The following is a 16,419-nucleotide window of genomic DNA, read 5'->3' on the forward strand; positions in this document are numbered from 1 at the left end:
TGGAGGGAAACAATAATCACAACCCAAACCACAAAAACAAAGAATATTGCCAAAATCATACCTATACCTATATTGTTGACTATAAAGTCTATACTACAGTTTTATCAAATAGGCTGGAGACGTGTATACCAGATTTGATAGATGAGGACCAAGCAGGACTTTGCAGGGTTTGCAGGACCTTACACAAAATGCACAAAGATAAAATACCAGCTGTTCTGATAAGTCTAGATGCAGAAAAAGCCTTCGATCGAGTCAGTTGGATTTTTTTGTACTTAACCTTGGCAAAGTTTGGATTCAATATAAAATCATTTCAATGCATCAAGTCTCTCTATAACAGCCTAAATGCTAGAATAAAAGTTAACGGCTCATTGACAAAAGGATTCCAACTAGAGAGAGGAGCCAGACAGGGTTGTTGTCTAAGTCCAACTTTGTTTGCTTTATATATTGAGCCACTAGAGTCAAAAAGGTACGGCATCGTCGCTGACGCAGAGAGAGCTGAACCCCGATGCAGAGTCAAAAAATGGGCAGGCAGGCGAGGCAGAGGTCCAGACTTATAGTCTTTAATAATAATAATCAAAACTCAAAAAACTCACACTTTCTGTGGCAAGGGAACAAAAAGCTGAGACAAAAGGCATGGCATGAAAGAGTAAAACTTGGCATGGTGAAAACATGGAGACAATACAACGCACAACCACCAGTGACAGGGAAGACGACGACTAAATAGATGAGATAACAAGACACAGGTGAAACACATCAAGGGAGGAGAAACTTTTATCGTCATACCAGCTCACATCTACATGGTTATGGTACGAACTTAGGACTCAGGTCCCAGGAGCAATAAGTAGGACATAAAAATATGAAATGAAAAGTTGAATAAAATAGAAATATAAGCTAAATAAAAATAGAATATATATAAGCTAAATACAAACAGAATATAAAAAGAATATAAAACTAAACATTTAAATAAAGAAGACGATTTTAGCATGTACAGCATAAATATACATGTGCAAGTATGAAGTAGTCTAGGAAAGTAGTCTGTAATATTGCACTTGTGGTATTGCACTTGTAGGATAAAGTGTGGAAGGTGTTGTGCAGTCAGGGGACCTCTAGGTGGTTAAAATTCTCTTTGCTGCAGCAAAATAGGCCATTACCAGAAACTGTACACAGGTAACAACTTATGAACAGTGGGCCGCAATTATGGAGGGCATTATGGAGATGGAGACCCTCACAAATTAACTGAGAATAAAGGAAGATCGCTTTTTGAAGGTCTGGGGAAAATGGTTAACATACAAGAGGAAGATGGATGAAGATGTGCAAACAAAAAAAGAAAACTGGACTGAACTGACACCTCGGGCACCCTTGTTTTTCACCTTGTAGCTGCAACACTGTATAGTGTTCCGGTGCACTTGAAGCTTACTGGAAATTTCCATCATGCATTGTGAAAGCAATGCAGATCTTTGCTCACTAAACTCACTTAAAGGAATTGCCTTTACCACCAAGCAACCACTCACAACTCTACACTTATCAGAGCAGTTGGGTAGAACACAGTACTCTGTCTGTTTATGCGTGAGATGTTAGATTACTTGGACTCATCAGTCCAGCCTCATTTCCAACTTTTTCTTTCAGTGTTTCATGTTGTGTCACATCAGTTACAATATGATTTGGCCCTTTATTACATGATGTACAGTAACACAAAGGTAACATCTGGATGACGGAATCATGTAAGCCTACAAACATTACCCGGAAAGGAGTCTTTCTGTTTGTTAAGCTGTTCCATTTGGTGATGTCATGCTTCACTGTGATTGGCTCAGTCAAAATACTGAGGACAAATCAATCTGTAAGGTTAAACATTATCCAGAAAATACTGTGTGCATTATAACAGCTGTTTGAAACCATTAATCACATTCTTCCATTATATATGTTGTCTTAGACGCAGCAGTTATTAACATCTTAGATGACGTTTTTCATTTAGAACGGATGATCAATTTTTACAGTGGAAATTATGTCAGTGATTTAAATGTCTACTGTAGCAGCTAAAGCTAAACTTAAAGCCACAGAGTGGTTGCATAGACAAGCTAATAACTAATAATATTTATTGCTCACTGTTAATGTTCTTCAACATATTACATGTAACCCATAATCATTGTCCATAAACCTCCAGACAGCCAAACATTTCCCCAGTATAACAGCACAGCGCTCACGTAGCACAGTGCTCCAAACACTTTGTAACGCCTGTCCACTGAGTCAGAGTTCCTATTTATATTGTAGGTGAGCCAAAGCGCAAAGGTGACACCTACTCAACCAGTGTGGTGTCCTTTATACCCTTAGCTCTAGAAACTGTTCCTAAATATCCGTTAGCAGAATAATAAGAATTAGTTTTTTGACTGCCTAGTAACAATGTTTGGTACCGCAAGTCAACTAATCACTAATCATCCATAATTCAGATCTGTTAGTTTTAAGTTAGTCAGTTGGTTTTTCATTCATTACGATTGTGGTGCGCTGGTAGATGTTCTAACCAGTATACTACTAATGCAGATAAATTGAGAAACTGGTTTTCATCTTCCTTGTTTGTGTGTTAGGTGAGATGCCAAAGCTGGTGCGTGGCATGCGTCTGTTGAACCAGGCAGACCCTTGTGCTGAGGTTCTGATCCAGGAAACAGGAGAACATGTTCTGGTCACTGCTGGTGAAGTTCATCTCCAACGCTGCCTGGATGACCTCCGAGACCGGTCAGTTTGTGTGTGTGTGTGTATGTTTGTGCAACAGCTCCAAAGATCTCTGTGTGTCTCGGCCAGTGCGCTTTCATCACTGCAACATAGTGATCTGAAAACAAGTCCTGTCTCAGTCATTGTAACAGAAAGTCCTAGAGCACTGGCATTAAGACATGGTAAATGGACTGTACTTACATCGCGCTCGTCTAGTTTGACCGTCCACTCAAAGCAACACAGGCCAGCATTCACCCATTCATATATACTGTGGCAGAGGATACCACCTGCTCATCAGGAGTGCTAACCATTCACGCAAACACTCACACACACTGATGGAAGAGCCATCGGGCAGTGTCTTGCCCGAGGACACCTCAGCATGTGAGAGGGCAGGGATTGTACCACTGACCTTCTATAGGTGGACAACTGCTGTACCTACTAAACCACAGATGCCACTTAATGCTGAGTACTTTACATAATAACTTAGTCTGCTTTCCATTTTCCATCCATCCATGTTCTATGCCGCTTATCTGTCAGGGTTGCGGGGAGCTGCAGCCTATCTCCCGGGTGAGAAGCGGGGTTCACCCTGGACTGGTCGCCACTCAATCGCAGGGCCAACACACAAACACAAACAACCACACACTCTCACACTCTCACCTAGGGGCAATTTAGAGTAGCCAATTAACCTAATGTGCATGTTTTTGGTATTGTGGGAGGAAGCCGGAGTACCCGGAGAAAACCCACGCAGGCACAGGGAGAACATGCAAACTCCACATAGAAGGGCCCAGACTGGGATTCCAACCTGGAACCCTGTTGCTATGAGGCGACAGTGCTAACCACTGCTCCACCATGCCACCCCCTGCTTTCCATTTTCATACTATTATTCATACTTCTTCATGTATAGTTTTTTTTCGGCTGAAGTCAGATTGATTGTCTCTCGGTGTCTTTGTTTCTGGTCTTCTGTGTGGTGTAATGTAATGTGTTGCATTCTGTGTACATGAATTTATATGAAATGTAGCGCAGGTTGTATACTGTCTGTGTTCATTTACTGCATGACTCAGATCTGAGAGAGAAGCTGATCTGTTTCCAATTTCAGCACCATCATTATTTGGCTGTCATTATGTATTGACTGCTGCCTCTCTCTGTCCAGTCTCCTCAGAAGGACAGCACAGGTTCACTGATAGGCAGATAGATCCATGGGTGGTTGTAGTAGATCCCCAGTAAAATTTGTGATACGTGAGAAATTGTAGCATTAAATTAATGTTTGATTTTATATGGTTGTATTTATGGTAATATTCATGCATGAACATTAAACAAGTAAAATCTTTGTCTAAGCTTTGTTTAGAAAACAATGTCATCGTCAGACTGGCCTGTGGATAATGAGACAACTTATTAGTCAGACACCCCATCATTTATTGAGATTCCTCAGATCGAGCAGTCTCTTTTTTTGTATTTTTTAACTATTTTTTTATATTTATATTTATAAATCGGGTGAGCCATAAATATATACTATATTAACTGAAGCACTGAAAATGAAAATGTAAATGAGTTCTGTGTCCCCTTTAAAATGTTTGTCTTCAGATGTCACAAGGATATTGAATCGGAATACTGACCAAATTGTCTTCTGCGTTATATGTAATGTGTGCCTTTGTCCGTCACATAACATGCTCTGTGCATGCATTCGTACTCAACCTTGTGTGTGGGTGTGCAATTTGAAAGACGGACGTCAGTTGCAAACATCATAAAAAATCAAAAAGTAGGTTAAATAGAATTAAATCCCTAGATCTTAAACTGAAACACTGGCTCTTCTCTAGCTCTAGAGTCCTGATGAATAAAAAATGCATTTACTGAGCCCTAAAGATCACTGAGGCACGTAGAATGTAAAGCCTCTTCAAAATCAGACAGACAAATTATTTGATCCTTAAACTGCAGCTGTCTGAATAAATCACCCCTCTTGTCAACCACACCCTCACAAACCTGCCCTACTCAACGTAATGCATAGGTCGGAAGATTAGAGACAAATGATCACCTTTTCTCCATGGCTGTGTTCTGAGCTAACATTATAAAAGCGACTGGTTTCAGTGGTGGGTGGAAACAGGCAATGTTAATTTCCCATAGAGATCAATAACCTCCTCTGCCTTTCAGCCTGACCTTCGTCCATGCCTCCTCTGCATATGTTAGCATTGTAAAATCCAGAGTATTGAGTAAAGGAGTATGCAAATGTCTTTTATGTAATCCATCAAAGTACTGTGGCCCATCTTTTATGTAACTGTCATAACTGTCTTTAATGACACATTTTGTAAAAGATAGCCGGTATCTTTATACCACATATCACCTGCACATTGTATGATCAACTTTTACATCTCCCATTAGTCTGTGATAGCATTTTGTTCATGATAGCTGGATGTTTGTATGTATTCATCAGTTTATTTATAGTATCTATTTGCTCATGAATGCAGTTGCTTTGGAAACGCGTCTCTGTTTTCATTCATCTCAGCTGTAGATAGAAATCAGTTCATTCACAGGAATATCGGAGCAGCCACTCCCAAGCCATTGCTGTTGAAACAATAACACATTTTATTAGATAGTTAAAAGTGTGTATTTTTTGTATTTTTCTAGTTGTGTGTGTTTATATTGCTGTTGAAATCTGTTGCAAGAATCCAAAAAATGATACACAAAGTAGACTGAGCTGGAGAAGTCAAGTGGATGTTTTGATCCCTTTTTGAGTTAACCTGTCCAATAGACTTCATGAAATGGAGAAGCTTAAGGATACATTTTTAAGTATGAAGAAAATTTTGATGTGGCTTATGCAAAAGGGTGAGATACAGAATAGAAGGATGTTTCTACAGTCCTTCAGTCCTTCTTTTCTGCAGGTAAATGTTAATTTAAACAAAATATATAAGTCTGTATTTAAATTGCTTTTGTATTGTATGAAACTAATTTCCACCAATGTGATTAAAAAACATCCCATAATGAATTACAATGAAAAACTTAATTGAAATAAGGAATACTGGGTGTTTCAAAATCAAATGAGAAACCCTTCAAAAAATCTGCATTATTTTGAGAGGGTTTCTTATTATAATAAACATAAACACTAAGCATTCATGTTGATAAGATAAGTCATTTTCATAAAGGTTCTCATTATATTGAAATATGAATTCATTATTTTGAACAAAACAGTGGTATTACATTACCCGAAAAAGGCTTCCATAGTATTTGTTGGGAGGTGAGTGAATTTTGAATAGGCCTTTTTTTTCAATAAGCATATTTCCAATGTAGCTATTTAAATGATAGTTAGAGCAGACATTGGTATTAACTCAGTGAAACTACAGATAAAGATAAAGAAATGGTGACATTTAAAAGTTACGTGCAATAAAGTGGAGTGATGACGAAGTAGTAAGTCTTGAACACCAGGGGCTAGCTAATTCGACTGATTACGTCTCCTTTCTGTGCTAATTGGAGTCTGCTGGGTTAGTTCATGTTGGTAGGTTGGTACTTGTGCTCCATTTGTATTGAGCTTCATGTAAGCTGTCATGTAAGAAACATTTCATGATCGGTAGAGACAAGGGGTTCTCCCACGAGTTTTGCAGCAGCACTGTAAAACAACAGAGCAGTGTCATTGGTTAGTGACAGAACTTCCCATGGATGGTGGTTGGACCTCCTGCTGTGGTCCTGCTTGAAACCTACTGTGATTACTACTGTTTAGTCATAATCTATTTTAATTCTATTACTACTCTGCTGCAGTGCTACCATTAATATCGAGTCCACTTCTCTCTCTCTCTCTCTCTCTCTCTCTCTCTCTCTCTCTCTCTCTCTCTCTTTATCTCTCTATCTATCTCTATCTCTCTGTCTCTCCTGCTCTCTCTCTTTCTCAACCAAACTGGTCAAGGCAGATGGCCGCCCATCTTGAGCCGGGGTCTGCTCCGAGGTTTCTGCCTTCTAAAAGGTAGTTTTTCCTCGCCACTGTCGCCAAGTGCTTTCTCAAGGGGGAATGTTGGGCTCTCTCTATTTTACAATTTAAATAAAGAGTTTGGTCTAGACCTGCTCTAATCGGAAAGTGTCATGAGATAACTTTTCTTGTGAATTGTCACTATATAAATAAACTGAATTGAATTTCTGAACTAAGTATCTGCAGTTGGAAGGAACATACCATCAATTGACCGTGCACAGAACTTCCTCCCAAGGTTTACGACTGAGTAGTCAGAAAATTGATCAGAAGATTAGACAAGACTTACAAAAAAAAAAAAAACGGTACAGTGGTCACAGAGAACTGACTAACCCAAGGAAACGCATGTTGAAGCTCATTTGAAGTTTGCTGCACAACATTCACAAGAGCATTACTGAGAGATTGTAGTGTGGCCAGGCACAACAAAAATTAAACTTTAAGAAATCAGTATGACATGGAGGAGAAATGTCTGCTTATATCCCTAAAAATACAGTGCTTGGAGTGAAGTTTGGAGGTGGGAGCATTATGGTATGGAATTGAGTCTTTTCTTAATGTTCCAGCAGAATCCAAATTACTTACAGGAAGATTATTCAAGCCATATACCACTAAATAGTTGAGAAGAGTCTGTTAGCATCTACCAGGAAAAAAACGATGAGATACAGGTGGAACTTCCGGCAGCACGGTGAAACCAAACATACTGCAAAGGAGACAAGTGTAACCCTGCCAGTGTTGGTAGTGATAACATCATCCCACACCTCAGACTCTAACCTTATCCTGCTGCTTCAAGGACTGAAATTGATTTTAAAGGCCAAACACTCAAGAAAAAAATAACTTCACTGAAGGAATATTTAATGATTACATGGAGATTTTCTCAAGGCTCTCTCTCTCTCTCTCTCTCTCTCTCTCTCTCTCTCTCTCTCTCTCTCTCTCTCTCTCTCTCTCTCTCTCTTTCTCTTTCTCTCTCTGGCTCCACTCATTGGCCTGGTTCTCACATAGTGTCATACCGTGCTTCATTACTACGGTGATGAGTGGTGCCTTGTTTTCACCAGACCTAGACCCTGGCATGCAGGCTGGACTCCCTAGTGACTTGTTTCATCACCTCAGAGACTCTTTTTTCCTCCTGCTCTCAGTCTGCTTTCAGAGCTGTTTGGCGAAGTTGAGGGGACCTGTAATATGACTCTTAGAAAGGAGTGACCTCTATCTATAGCCACTTTACCATACAAGCCAGAGAGCCACAGAGATGGACGCCTGCATTATATCTTGTCCCTGCAGAGGAACCCTCATGCTGTCAGAGTACTTACTGGCTTCTTGGTCACCCTACTGATGATGGCATGTTTTTTTAACATCCCGTAATACATCATCATGTACATTTTGAAAATCTGATGGGAGAAACTTACTGGCATGCAAATAATGACCTATTTCTTTCTCAGAAGCAATCTAGGAAGTCACTCATTGTTATAAAGCTGCAAAAGTGACACAAAGCATAATGTTTCACATCCTGCTCCCATCAGCACCATTTTTACCTGTCTTTTATAAAGTAGAATTAGTTGCCTAAATTTAACCAAACCTTAACCATGGACATGGCAGATCAGTTATTTCTTTGGTGGTCATGTTGCGTTTTTCTGTAAGGCACTGACAGACAACCTTTTGACATTTAGTTGTGAGGACATGTTGGCTATGTTATGTACCAATGGGATAATTGTTCTTTTTATCTAATCAGTTTAATAATTATTGCGATACAATTAGCGCACCACTTCTAAGGACATTTCACTTGTCATATAACATGTTTCAAGCTTTCTGCATGTCGGTTAACACTGTTCACGTTGTATGTGTTGTAGATATGCAGGAAATGATGACTGCCATCATGTGACATTAGTTGTCTTACATGACCTACGCTCACAGATTGATTAAGTATAGGCATAAAATGTAGTTGGTTAGGTTTAGGAGAAAAGAGTTAAAATTACTTATGTACTTTACATAACTCACTTTAACATGAGTTAAAATAAATCATTCTTGACTGACCCTTTTGGCTGAAAGTCCTATACTTTTCTGACCCATCCATCACCCCAACCTCCTCTGTATGCGGTCCTTCTACCTCTTTATACTATGTTATGTGGTGCTTTTTTGTTTATGACATTCAGGCATTCAAACACAATGTCTTAAGCCACTTAATGTATGTTTTTTTTCCACACCATTTGGTTGGTCCAGGCTGGTCTGTGAAGACATATAGAACTATCTGCTGCCGTACCACCAGAATACATAGCAGCTTCTTTCCCCAGACCAGGAGACTCCTCAACTCATTCTCTGTTCTCGCTCATAAAAAAATGTGTATTTGTAATATACTTAAAGTCTATATTGTACATGTTCTGTGCTGGCTTTCTTTTCATTTTTTAAATTATCATAACTAAGCCTGTTTTTATTTATGTTTTGCACAGCATTAAAAGTGCAAGAAGAGTATTTTCATGACTCTTCTGATTGCCCCCCTTGCACACACATACTCAAGAACACTGAAGCAACAGTTTTCATCAGATGGATGGGGATTTTTTTTAGACATGGTGATTATTAAAGCTTTGCATCTGTGAGCAGTTTGGCATCAAGCATGAAAAGAAGAACTAGTTTCTTCAGATTGAAATCAAGCACATTTCAGAGAGGAAAAGCCAGCCTCTGAAGTTGAAAAGAGTAGAGTGGCAAAGTGCAGAAAGAAGGAAAAGGGAAAAAAGAGTGAGACAGAGGACCTGTAGCAGACAGAGTAGGCAGTATAAGGTCAAACACATCTCTACAAATGGCTGGTGATTGTGTACTGCTGCACATACGGATAAACACACATTACCTCAGCTGAAAGATTCGCACTGTGCTAACTAAATAAAAATAAACTAAAACTAAAAATAAATAAATAACTAACTGGCTGGTTTATTGAAAATGATGCCTATGTTTCCAGCTGACAAATGAGAATCTTTTAATAAATGAGAATAAACTGAAGTGGTAATTCACAACATCGGCAGTCTTTTTGATAATACACAAAAGATATTCGACCAGGATTTCTCTCATTTGCCAGGGACACTGAAATCTTCTAATGGCACCAATGTTTTCTTTAAACACAAACTATGCTCACCTGTAGGTGGCTCTTCTAATGGGCACAGTGATACAGGTTTGTTTAGGTTTGTTTGTTTGTTTGGTTTGGTTTTGTGTTCATTTTGTTTTTTTTACATTTCACACAGCCTCCCAACATGTAGAGTTGAACAAGAGTTGAACAGCTGCACACACTTCAAAAAATATCACAAAGGTAGGATGTATTAGAGTACTGCTTGCTGATTGCATTATAATATATGGGTTTTATTTTTATTTTTCTGTTTGAAGCATGATTTCGAGTAAGTCTGTCTTTGTCTGGTGCACTGTGTATTCTGGGATTCCAGGTGAAATAAAAGGTCCAGGTGTAATGCTGCTGCTATGTTTAGATCCAGGTCAGACAGCTCTGGACAGAGACTGCAAAGGAGGACAGAGGCTAGCCTGTCTGTTGGTTACTTAGCTCATGGGGTGACTTCCTGATTGGTTGGGCAAATGGCTCAATGTCTAGTTGGACAACTAGATTATTTCCCTTCTGTTTGGTGTGTTGTCTTGTTGGCTGGCAAAGTGACTTAATGACCTGTTACATGTTTCTTAGCTAATTGACTGGCTCCAACAGTGGCTGACTGGCTGCCTGACTGACAAACTTGGTCGGCGGAATCATTGACTGGTTAGGTGACGGTTGGCGTGTCATTTGACCAATGGCAGTCTGAACCCTTTGTGACATGGCAAGCAGCCTGACCTGCTGTGTGTCACGCTCAGAATGAGGTCAGCACTGCTCAGTCCCTTGGCACGAGACTGTGACATCACAGCTCCCACACTCTGAAAGGATTACATCCCCCCTCCCCCATCAGAACTGGGTCAGGCGGCAACTACTCAGAGGCTGTTAAACAATAAAAAACTGTTTTATTGCTAATTTGTGATATGCCAATTTTTTGTTAGTCCAAAGCTGGTCTTTCTACCTCTCTTCCTAAACTCTGCTGTCATTGTGATGATGAGAAACTGAAGACTGTCAGTCCTTGAAGCTGAAAAATACTACACTGATCAGCCATAACGTTAAATCTACCTGCTTAATATTTTGGTCCCACTTGTGCTGCCAAAACAGCTCTGGCCTGTCAGGGGAAGGGACACAAGACTTCGGGGGGATATTTTATGGTCACAGCTTTGGGATGCTGGATCCTTTGGGTCCTGTGCATTGAGGGTGGATTCCAACGCATCCTCAATCAGGTTGGGATCTGTGGAGTCTGCAGCCCGTTGTGATCCTTGAGACATTCCTGAGCTGTTTTGGAAATGTGGCGGAGTGCATTGTCCAGCTTGGGGAAGACTGCTGCTCACAGGAAGAGATGTAGCCATGCTGGGGGCGGGTGTATTTGGTCTGCAGTATTTAGGTGGGTGGTGTGGGTGTCAAAGAACATCCACCCAGGGTTTTCCTGGTAAACAGATGAGTAATACTATTCATTTCACCTGTCATTGTTGTTAATGTTATGGCTGATTGGTGTATATTAAAATACTTTTACATATATCAGCTGTTGCTTGAGCATCAATATCTTTTTTATAATCTATGCCTTTGTTTGAATTTGCATAAACAAAGGAATACCTTTAGAAATTAAAGTGGTTTTACGCATCTTCATGGAATGTAGGGAGAGCATGTATCCATGACAGGGACATGGCACTGAGTGACTGGGATTAGCTGTCTTCTGTCCTGTTTCCTGTTGCTGCTATAACGTGATTAGTCGGGAATTTACTTAGCTGTGTCTCTGTGTCTGTGTTTGTTAGTAATGTCACATCAGCCCTATATCTGCCACATCTTTACACAAATATAAACACAGACATCTCTTCAGGAATGGCCCAGTGACCCCTGGGTCGGCCAAGAGGCTTCTGTGATGTTCAGTAAAGCCTATAATGCAGACAGACGGTCTAATCACTGTGGATGTTGTGTCCTCTGTGGAAAGCCAACATGTGTTCTTATATTTGCGCTACAAGCATATAAAGTCACACCGACTGCAATCAGTTTAGTTGTTTTTTTTTTTTTTTAAAAATATCAGTGAAATAAAAAACAAATATATTGTTATGGAAAGACATATCTGTTATTAATATGTTTGGATTTAAAGGATAAGGCTGGCAATATTCTGTATTCATGTTACTCACAGGAAATACTATGACCAAAAGCAACAATGTTTGCCTCTCAGTACTTTGTAAATAGATTTGATCATATTTACATCTCCTTGACTAAAATGTGCCAAGTCAGGCACTGATGTTGGACCAAAAGGCCTGGCTCACAATCTCCATTCTAGTTCATCCCAGAGGTGTTGGATGGGCTTAAGGTCAGGGCTCTGTGTGGGCCAGTCAAGTTCTTCCACACCAAACCCATCCAGCCATGTCTTTATGGAGCTTTGCTTTGTGCACTGGGACACAGTCATGCTGGAATGGAAAAGGGCCTTCAACAAACTGTTGCCACGAAGTTGGAAGCATAGCATTGTCCAAAATGTCTTGGTCAGCATTAAGATTTCCTTTCACTGGAAGTGAGGGGCCTAGCCCAAGCCCTGAAAACAGCCATATACCACACCAGAATTCAATAATAAAGAGGTGTGTCCCAGTACTTTTGTCTATATAGTATAGCTTGCTGTGTGCATTAGCATGTTTTGTCTGGCAGTGTCTCTTTACATTGATTTCCTTTTACATAGCAAGAGTCTCTTGGTCAATTAGGCAATCAAAATTGTTTTGGTTCTCAGTGAAAATTTATTGCAATTTCCTTATCTCCCAGAAGTGACAGTCCCAACTGTCACCTTTCCTCTTTATATCTACAGTCAACATGATGGAAATTAGCTGGGAGGAGTCACAGCATGAGTCACATAACCAGACAGAGCTACAGAGTGGTGCTGCCACCGTGATACCAAAAGAGAAATTGCATTTTCAACCTGTATGATTTATTAATTTTGTTTGACAGTGCTGGCTGGCGACACAAATAATACATAATACAGAATGGGCCATATAAGATCTCACCTCGTGCCGTGATTGGCCCCCGGGCCGGACTTGAAGTGCCGCAGCCGCAGTGGAAGAAGTTTGAAGTCCTCCACTATGACATATTATTGTTCACATTAATAGTTACAGCGCCCCACACAGATTACATCCAGCATTGCTCTGTGTGTTTCATGAGCCGTGACTCCACCATGATAGCTTTCAAGCAGAGTAAGGCCACGAATCAGAAGAGGCAAAGTATTTTTGGCTCTGTGTGGCTTTCAGTATTGAAGGAGGTTTTGTGTAGGTCCCTCGGCAGGATATCTGCTTTGTTGAAGTTTTTTAGCCAATGGTTGATTTGATATTGATATAGATGTTTGCAGTTGTTTTTCTTCTTTTACTCATAACTAGGACAGTAATTATGCAATTGGAATATAAACTTGAGACCAAATCCTGGCCAAATATGTCTTCATTTCTTTAATACTGTTTTATAGCTTGTCCCTTGCTTGGTCTTGGTGCCAAAGCCAGTAACTTTCGCTGCTGTGTCAGTTTTGAGTCTGCAGATAAGTGCTAAAATGGAAATAAGATCATTTTTGAATTGGTGATGGTTGGTGATTGATGATTGGTGATGAACAGGTTTGTTTCAGTCATTGTCCCTTGCTGACTTGCTTGCTTGCTTTGCATATTTACATCAGTTGCTTTAAGTTGTAATGTAGTGTGGTTTGTATTTCCTGTTTTTAGCCATGCTAGTGGGATGGGTCTGAGAATTTTGTCTATTAAAAAAGGGGGGCCTGAGATGATATTTTCACATTTCTTGCTCTGTCTTTCTTCTTCTATCTGACCACCAGCCTAAGATTTATTTTACTATGATGTATGACAAGGAAAAGCATGAAATCCTCACATGGAGAGTCAAAATATTTTGTGTGTGTGTGCATTAACTGTTTATTCATTGTTTCTGCTCTACATTAGTTGTTGTGCCGAAGTACAAACTCACAGAACCGCTGCACTTTTGGATGAGCTGGGTCAAACCAAGCCACCCTCATTTGCTTTTCTATTAGCAGTTTAAACATGGTGAATTGTACTGAGCTGTGCCCAAGATGGATCATCCCTAGAGGGGGATCAAAGCGCGCCCAACCCGCCTCCAAGCGGGTTTCAGCAACTTCTTGCCAATCGCGACACAACCCCTCTTTTCCTTCTCAAATAAGCATGTGTTCCGACTCAACTCATGTCTGCAGGAGACCAGTGGGAAAGATGTTTTTCAAAGTTGCTGTGTGTTCAGCTCTCAGTTCTTTTGCGGTTTGTCACTGTGTAGTTTGTATTCTGCATCCCTATTTGTATTTTTAGATATCTGCTTTATTTTACTGTTTTCCTTATGTTCACATTCAGCTTTAAGAGTCATGATAAGTTGCTGCTGGTGAAAATCCTTTAAATCACAAAATAACTGGGTACTTTTATTTTGAAGAAGCTGTAGGGAATGGAATGGGTTTTTTTATTCCATGCAGCCACTCCATTGACCGCTAAAACAGCCACGGATATGCCTGCTGCTTTTTTTTCAAATGTTATTGACTCAAGCGTGTGATCATTTGAAGACACACTATCAAGTGGAAAACCCTATTGGAATGGAGATGCAAATCCCTGCCACACTGGGCTGATGTGTCATGTCAGACTGAGTCATGCCGAGCCAGTACATGTGTATGGAAATGTGCCATCCCATGTCTGTAGACTCATAGTCTTCTTTTGGTTTCAAATGTTTTTAACTAAGTTCTCACATTATATCTTTTGTTTACAAAAAGAAATTGTGTAAACATTTTTATTTTAGGGCTGGGACTGCGTTAACACGTTAATGCGTTAGGGCCAGGCAAGTCAATAATTAACGCGATAATTAATCAACACCGATTATCAACAATTATTATTTTTTTATTTTAGCGCATAATAACAAATTTAACAAATTTATACCTTCAGGTATGAAATATCTAGGCATTCAGCTAAATTCAACTCTGGATGAAATAATGCTCTCCAATATGGAATCACTCCTCCAGAAAATAAAAATGAGTTGATGTTGAAAAATGGATGGAAATGATGTCAGAAGCTGCATCATATGAACGCATGTTGGCAAGAATTAACAACAAAGAGGAACATTATAGGAAGGTATTTTTTTGTAGGCAGGGCATAGGGAAAAACTGTAGACATGGTGCTGATCTGATGAATGTATATTTTGGTTTTAAAAGTGGAAAAAAAAAATAAATTGTCGATGTACAGGAGGCCTTTGTATATATGGTTATATGCTGGATATACTGTCTGTTATTGGTGTCAATGTTAGTTTTCAAGTTTGATTGTTTATTTGTGGATGAATAAATAAAAACTTTAATCACAAAAGAAAAAAGAATAGTTATAATAATAAAAACAACTACGCGATAAAATAAATGTCGGTGTTAACTAATTATCTTGTCAGTCCCAGCCCTATTTCATTTGTAAAAATATTTTAGAATAGTTTTATTTGACTTATCTGCATCTGTATGTGCTATCATTGTGATGCTGTGACAATGTGAATTTCCCCACTGCAGGACTAATAAAGGACCATCTTATCTTATGGATTTTTCTTTTTTTTTTTAATGAATGTAAACTGGCATGAAGCTGATATGTGGACAATCACGACATTGTGTCATTAGTATCAATAACAGGATTTTGACTTGTCTTTTTAAAGGTTTGCTAAAATTGAGATCAGTGCATCCAAGCCCATCATTCCCTTCAGGGAAACAGTGGTACGTCCTCCTAAAGTGGACATGGTGAACGAAGACCTGGGCAAGCAACAGAAAGTCGCCATCATTCACCAGGTGAGTCAGCCCGACAGTGAGTAAACTGTAGTCCGTGCCATTATATAACCAGTTTGTGAAAGCTTAGATGCTGCCTCTTCGTGAATGTGTTGTGTCCTAAGTTTTTCCTGGGAAATGGAACACAATAGATGACTTGTCTCATAGCTGTATGTTGGACATGTTTTACATTACCACGTTTGAGTAATTTGGAGATTTAGGTAGTCAAATTGAGCAGTGAAGCAAGGGGTAGATTTGTTGGATGTACTGATAAACTGACAAACACAGCCCTTAACATGTCGATATGTCTGTTTTTCTGTGCTGCAAGACGAAAGAAGAGGCCTCTCAGGGCCGATTGTCTGATACTCTACAAGTGGACGCGAGTGGTCTGGTCACCCTTACCACTCCCAACAGGCTGGCCACTGTGAGTGTCCGGGCAGTCCCCCTCCCACAAGGTGAGATAAGCAGCAAGCGTGCCAAAGATATCAGTATCTTTCAGACAAACTAGGCTGTACGTCGTGTCATCCGGGTCTGAGGCTGAACATGTCCGTAGCTGTTGTATTAGCTAATTGATCTTAAAGGTGCTGTGAGCTGATCTAAAAACATGCTGAGGCCTGAAGGATTCAGAAGCAAAGATAGGAGGGTAGGAATCAGAAACTGATTTCTCTAAACGTGTTTGGGATCTTGTGTCCCTCAAGAACAGATTGTGCTGAGTTAAGGAAGCAGAAAATAGGTTTAAGAGGAAAAAAAAAGGAAAATCCTCCAATTAGTCTCAGTGGGAACAGACAGTTTTTTCTCTTCCTTCTGAATCAAACATGCAATGCGCGTGTGTTTAAAGATCACAACGTGCTAGATGTCGTTTGTAAAAGCAAATTTTCTTAAACACTGAAACTGCAGAGCTATGAAGTGTCTCATACCTTAATGCCACTGTTCCATGAA

At 39.8% G+C, this 16,419-nt stretch overlaps 1 protein-coding gene across 4 annotated transcripts in view; it reads left to right on the plus strand.

Annotated features, from left to right (window-relative positions):
- efl1 (elongation factor like GTPase 1) overlaps window positions 1–16,419 on the plus strand; it is a 100,462-nt gene that overhangs the window by 72,687 nt on the left and 11,356 nt on the right. For all 4 annotated transcript variants that reach the window (XR_006843257.1, XM_046387790.1, XM_046387659.1 and 1 more), the window contains exons 17-19: window positions 2,580–2,727; window positions 15,375–15,504; window positions 15,809–15,935. Coding sequence is in view for 3 of the 4 variants with exons in the window: in XM_046387790.1 (XP_046243746.1) it covers window positions 2,580–2,727; window positions 15,375–15,504; window positions 15,809–15,935 (405 nt within the window). In the remaining variant the exon portion in view is untranslated. The remainder of the gene's footprint in view (window positions 1–2,579; window positions 2,728–15,374; window positions 15,505–15,808; window positions 15,936–16,419) is intronic.

Source organism: Scatophagus argus, chromosome 1 (genome assembly GCF_020382885.2).
Source record: "Scatophagus argus isolate fScaArg1 chromosome 1, fScaArg1.pri, whole genome shotgun sequence".
Lineage (NCBI taxonomy): Eukaryota > Metazoa > Chordata > Actinopteri > Scatophagidae > Scatophagus > Scatophagus argus.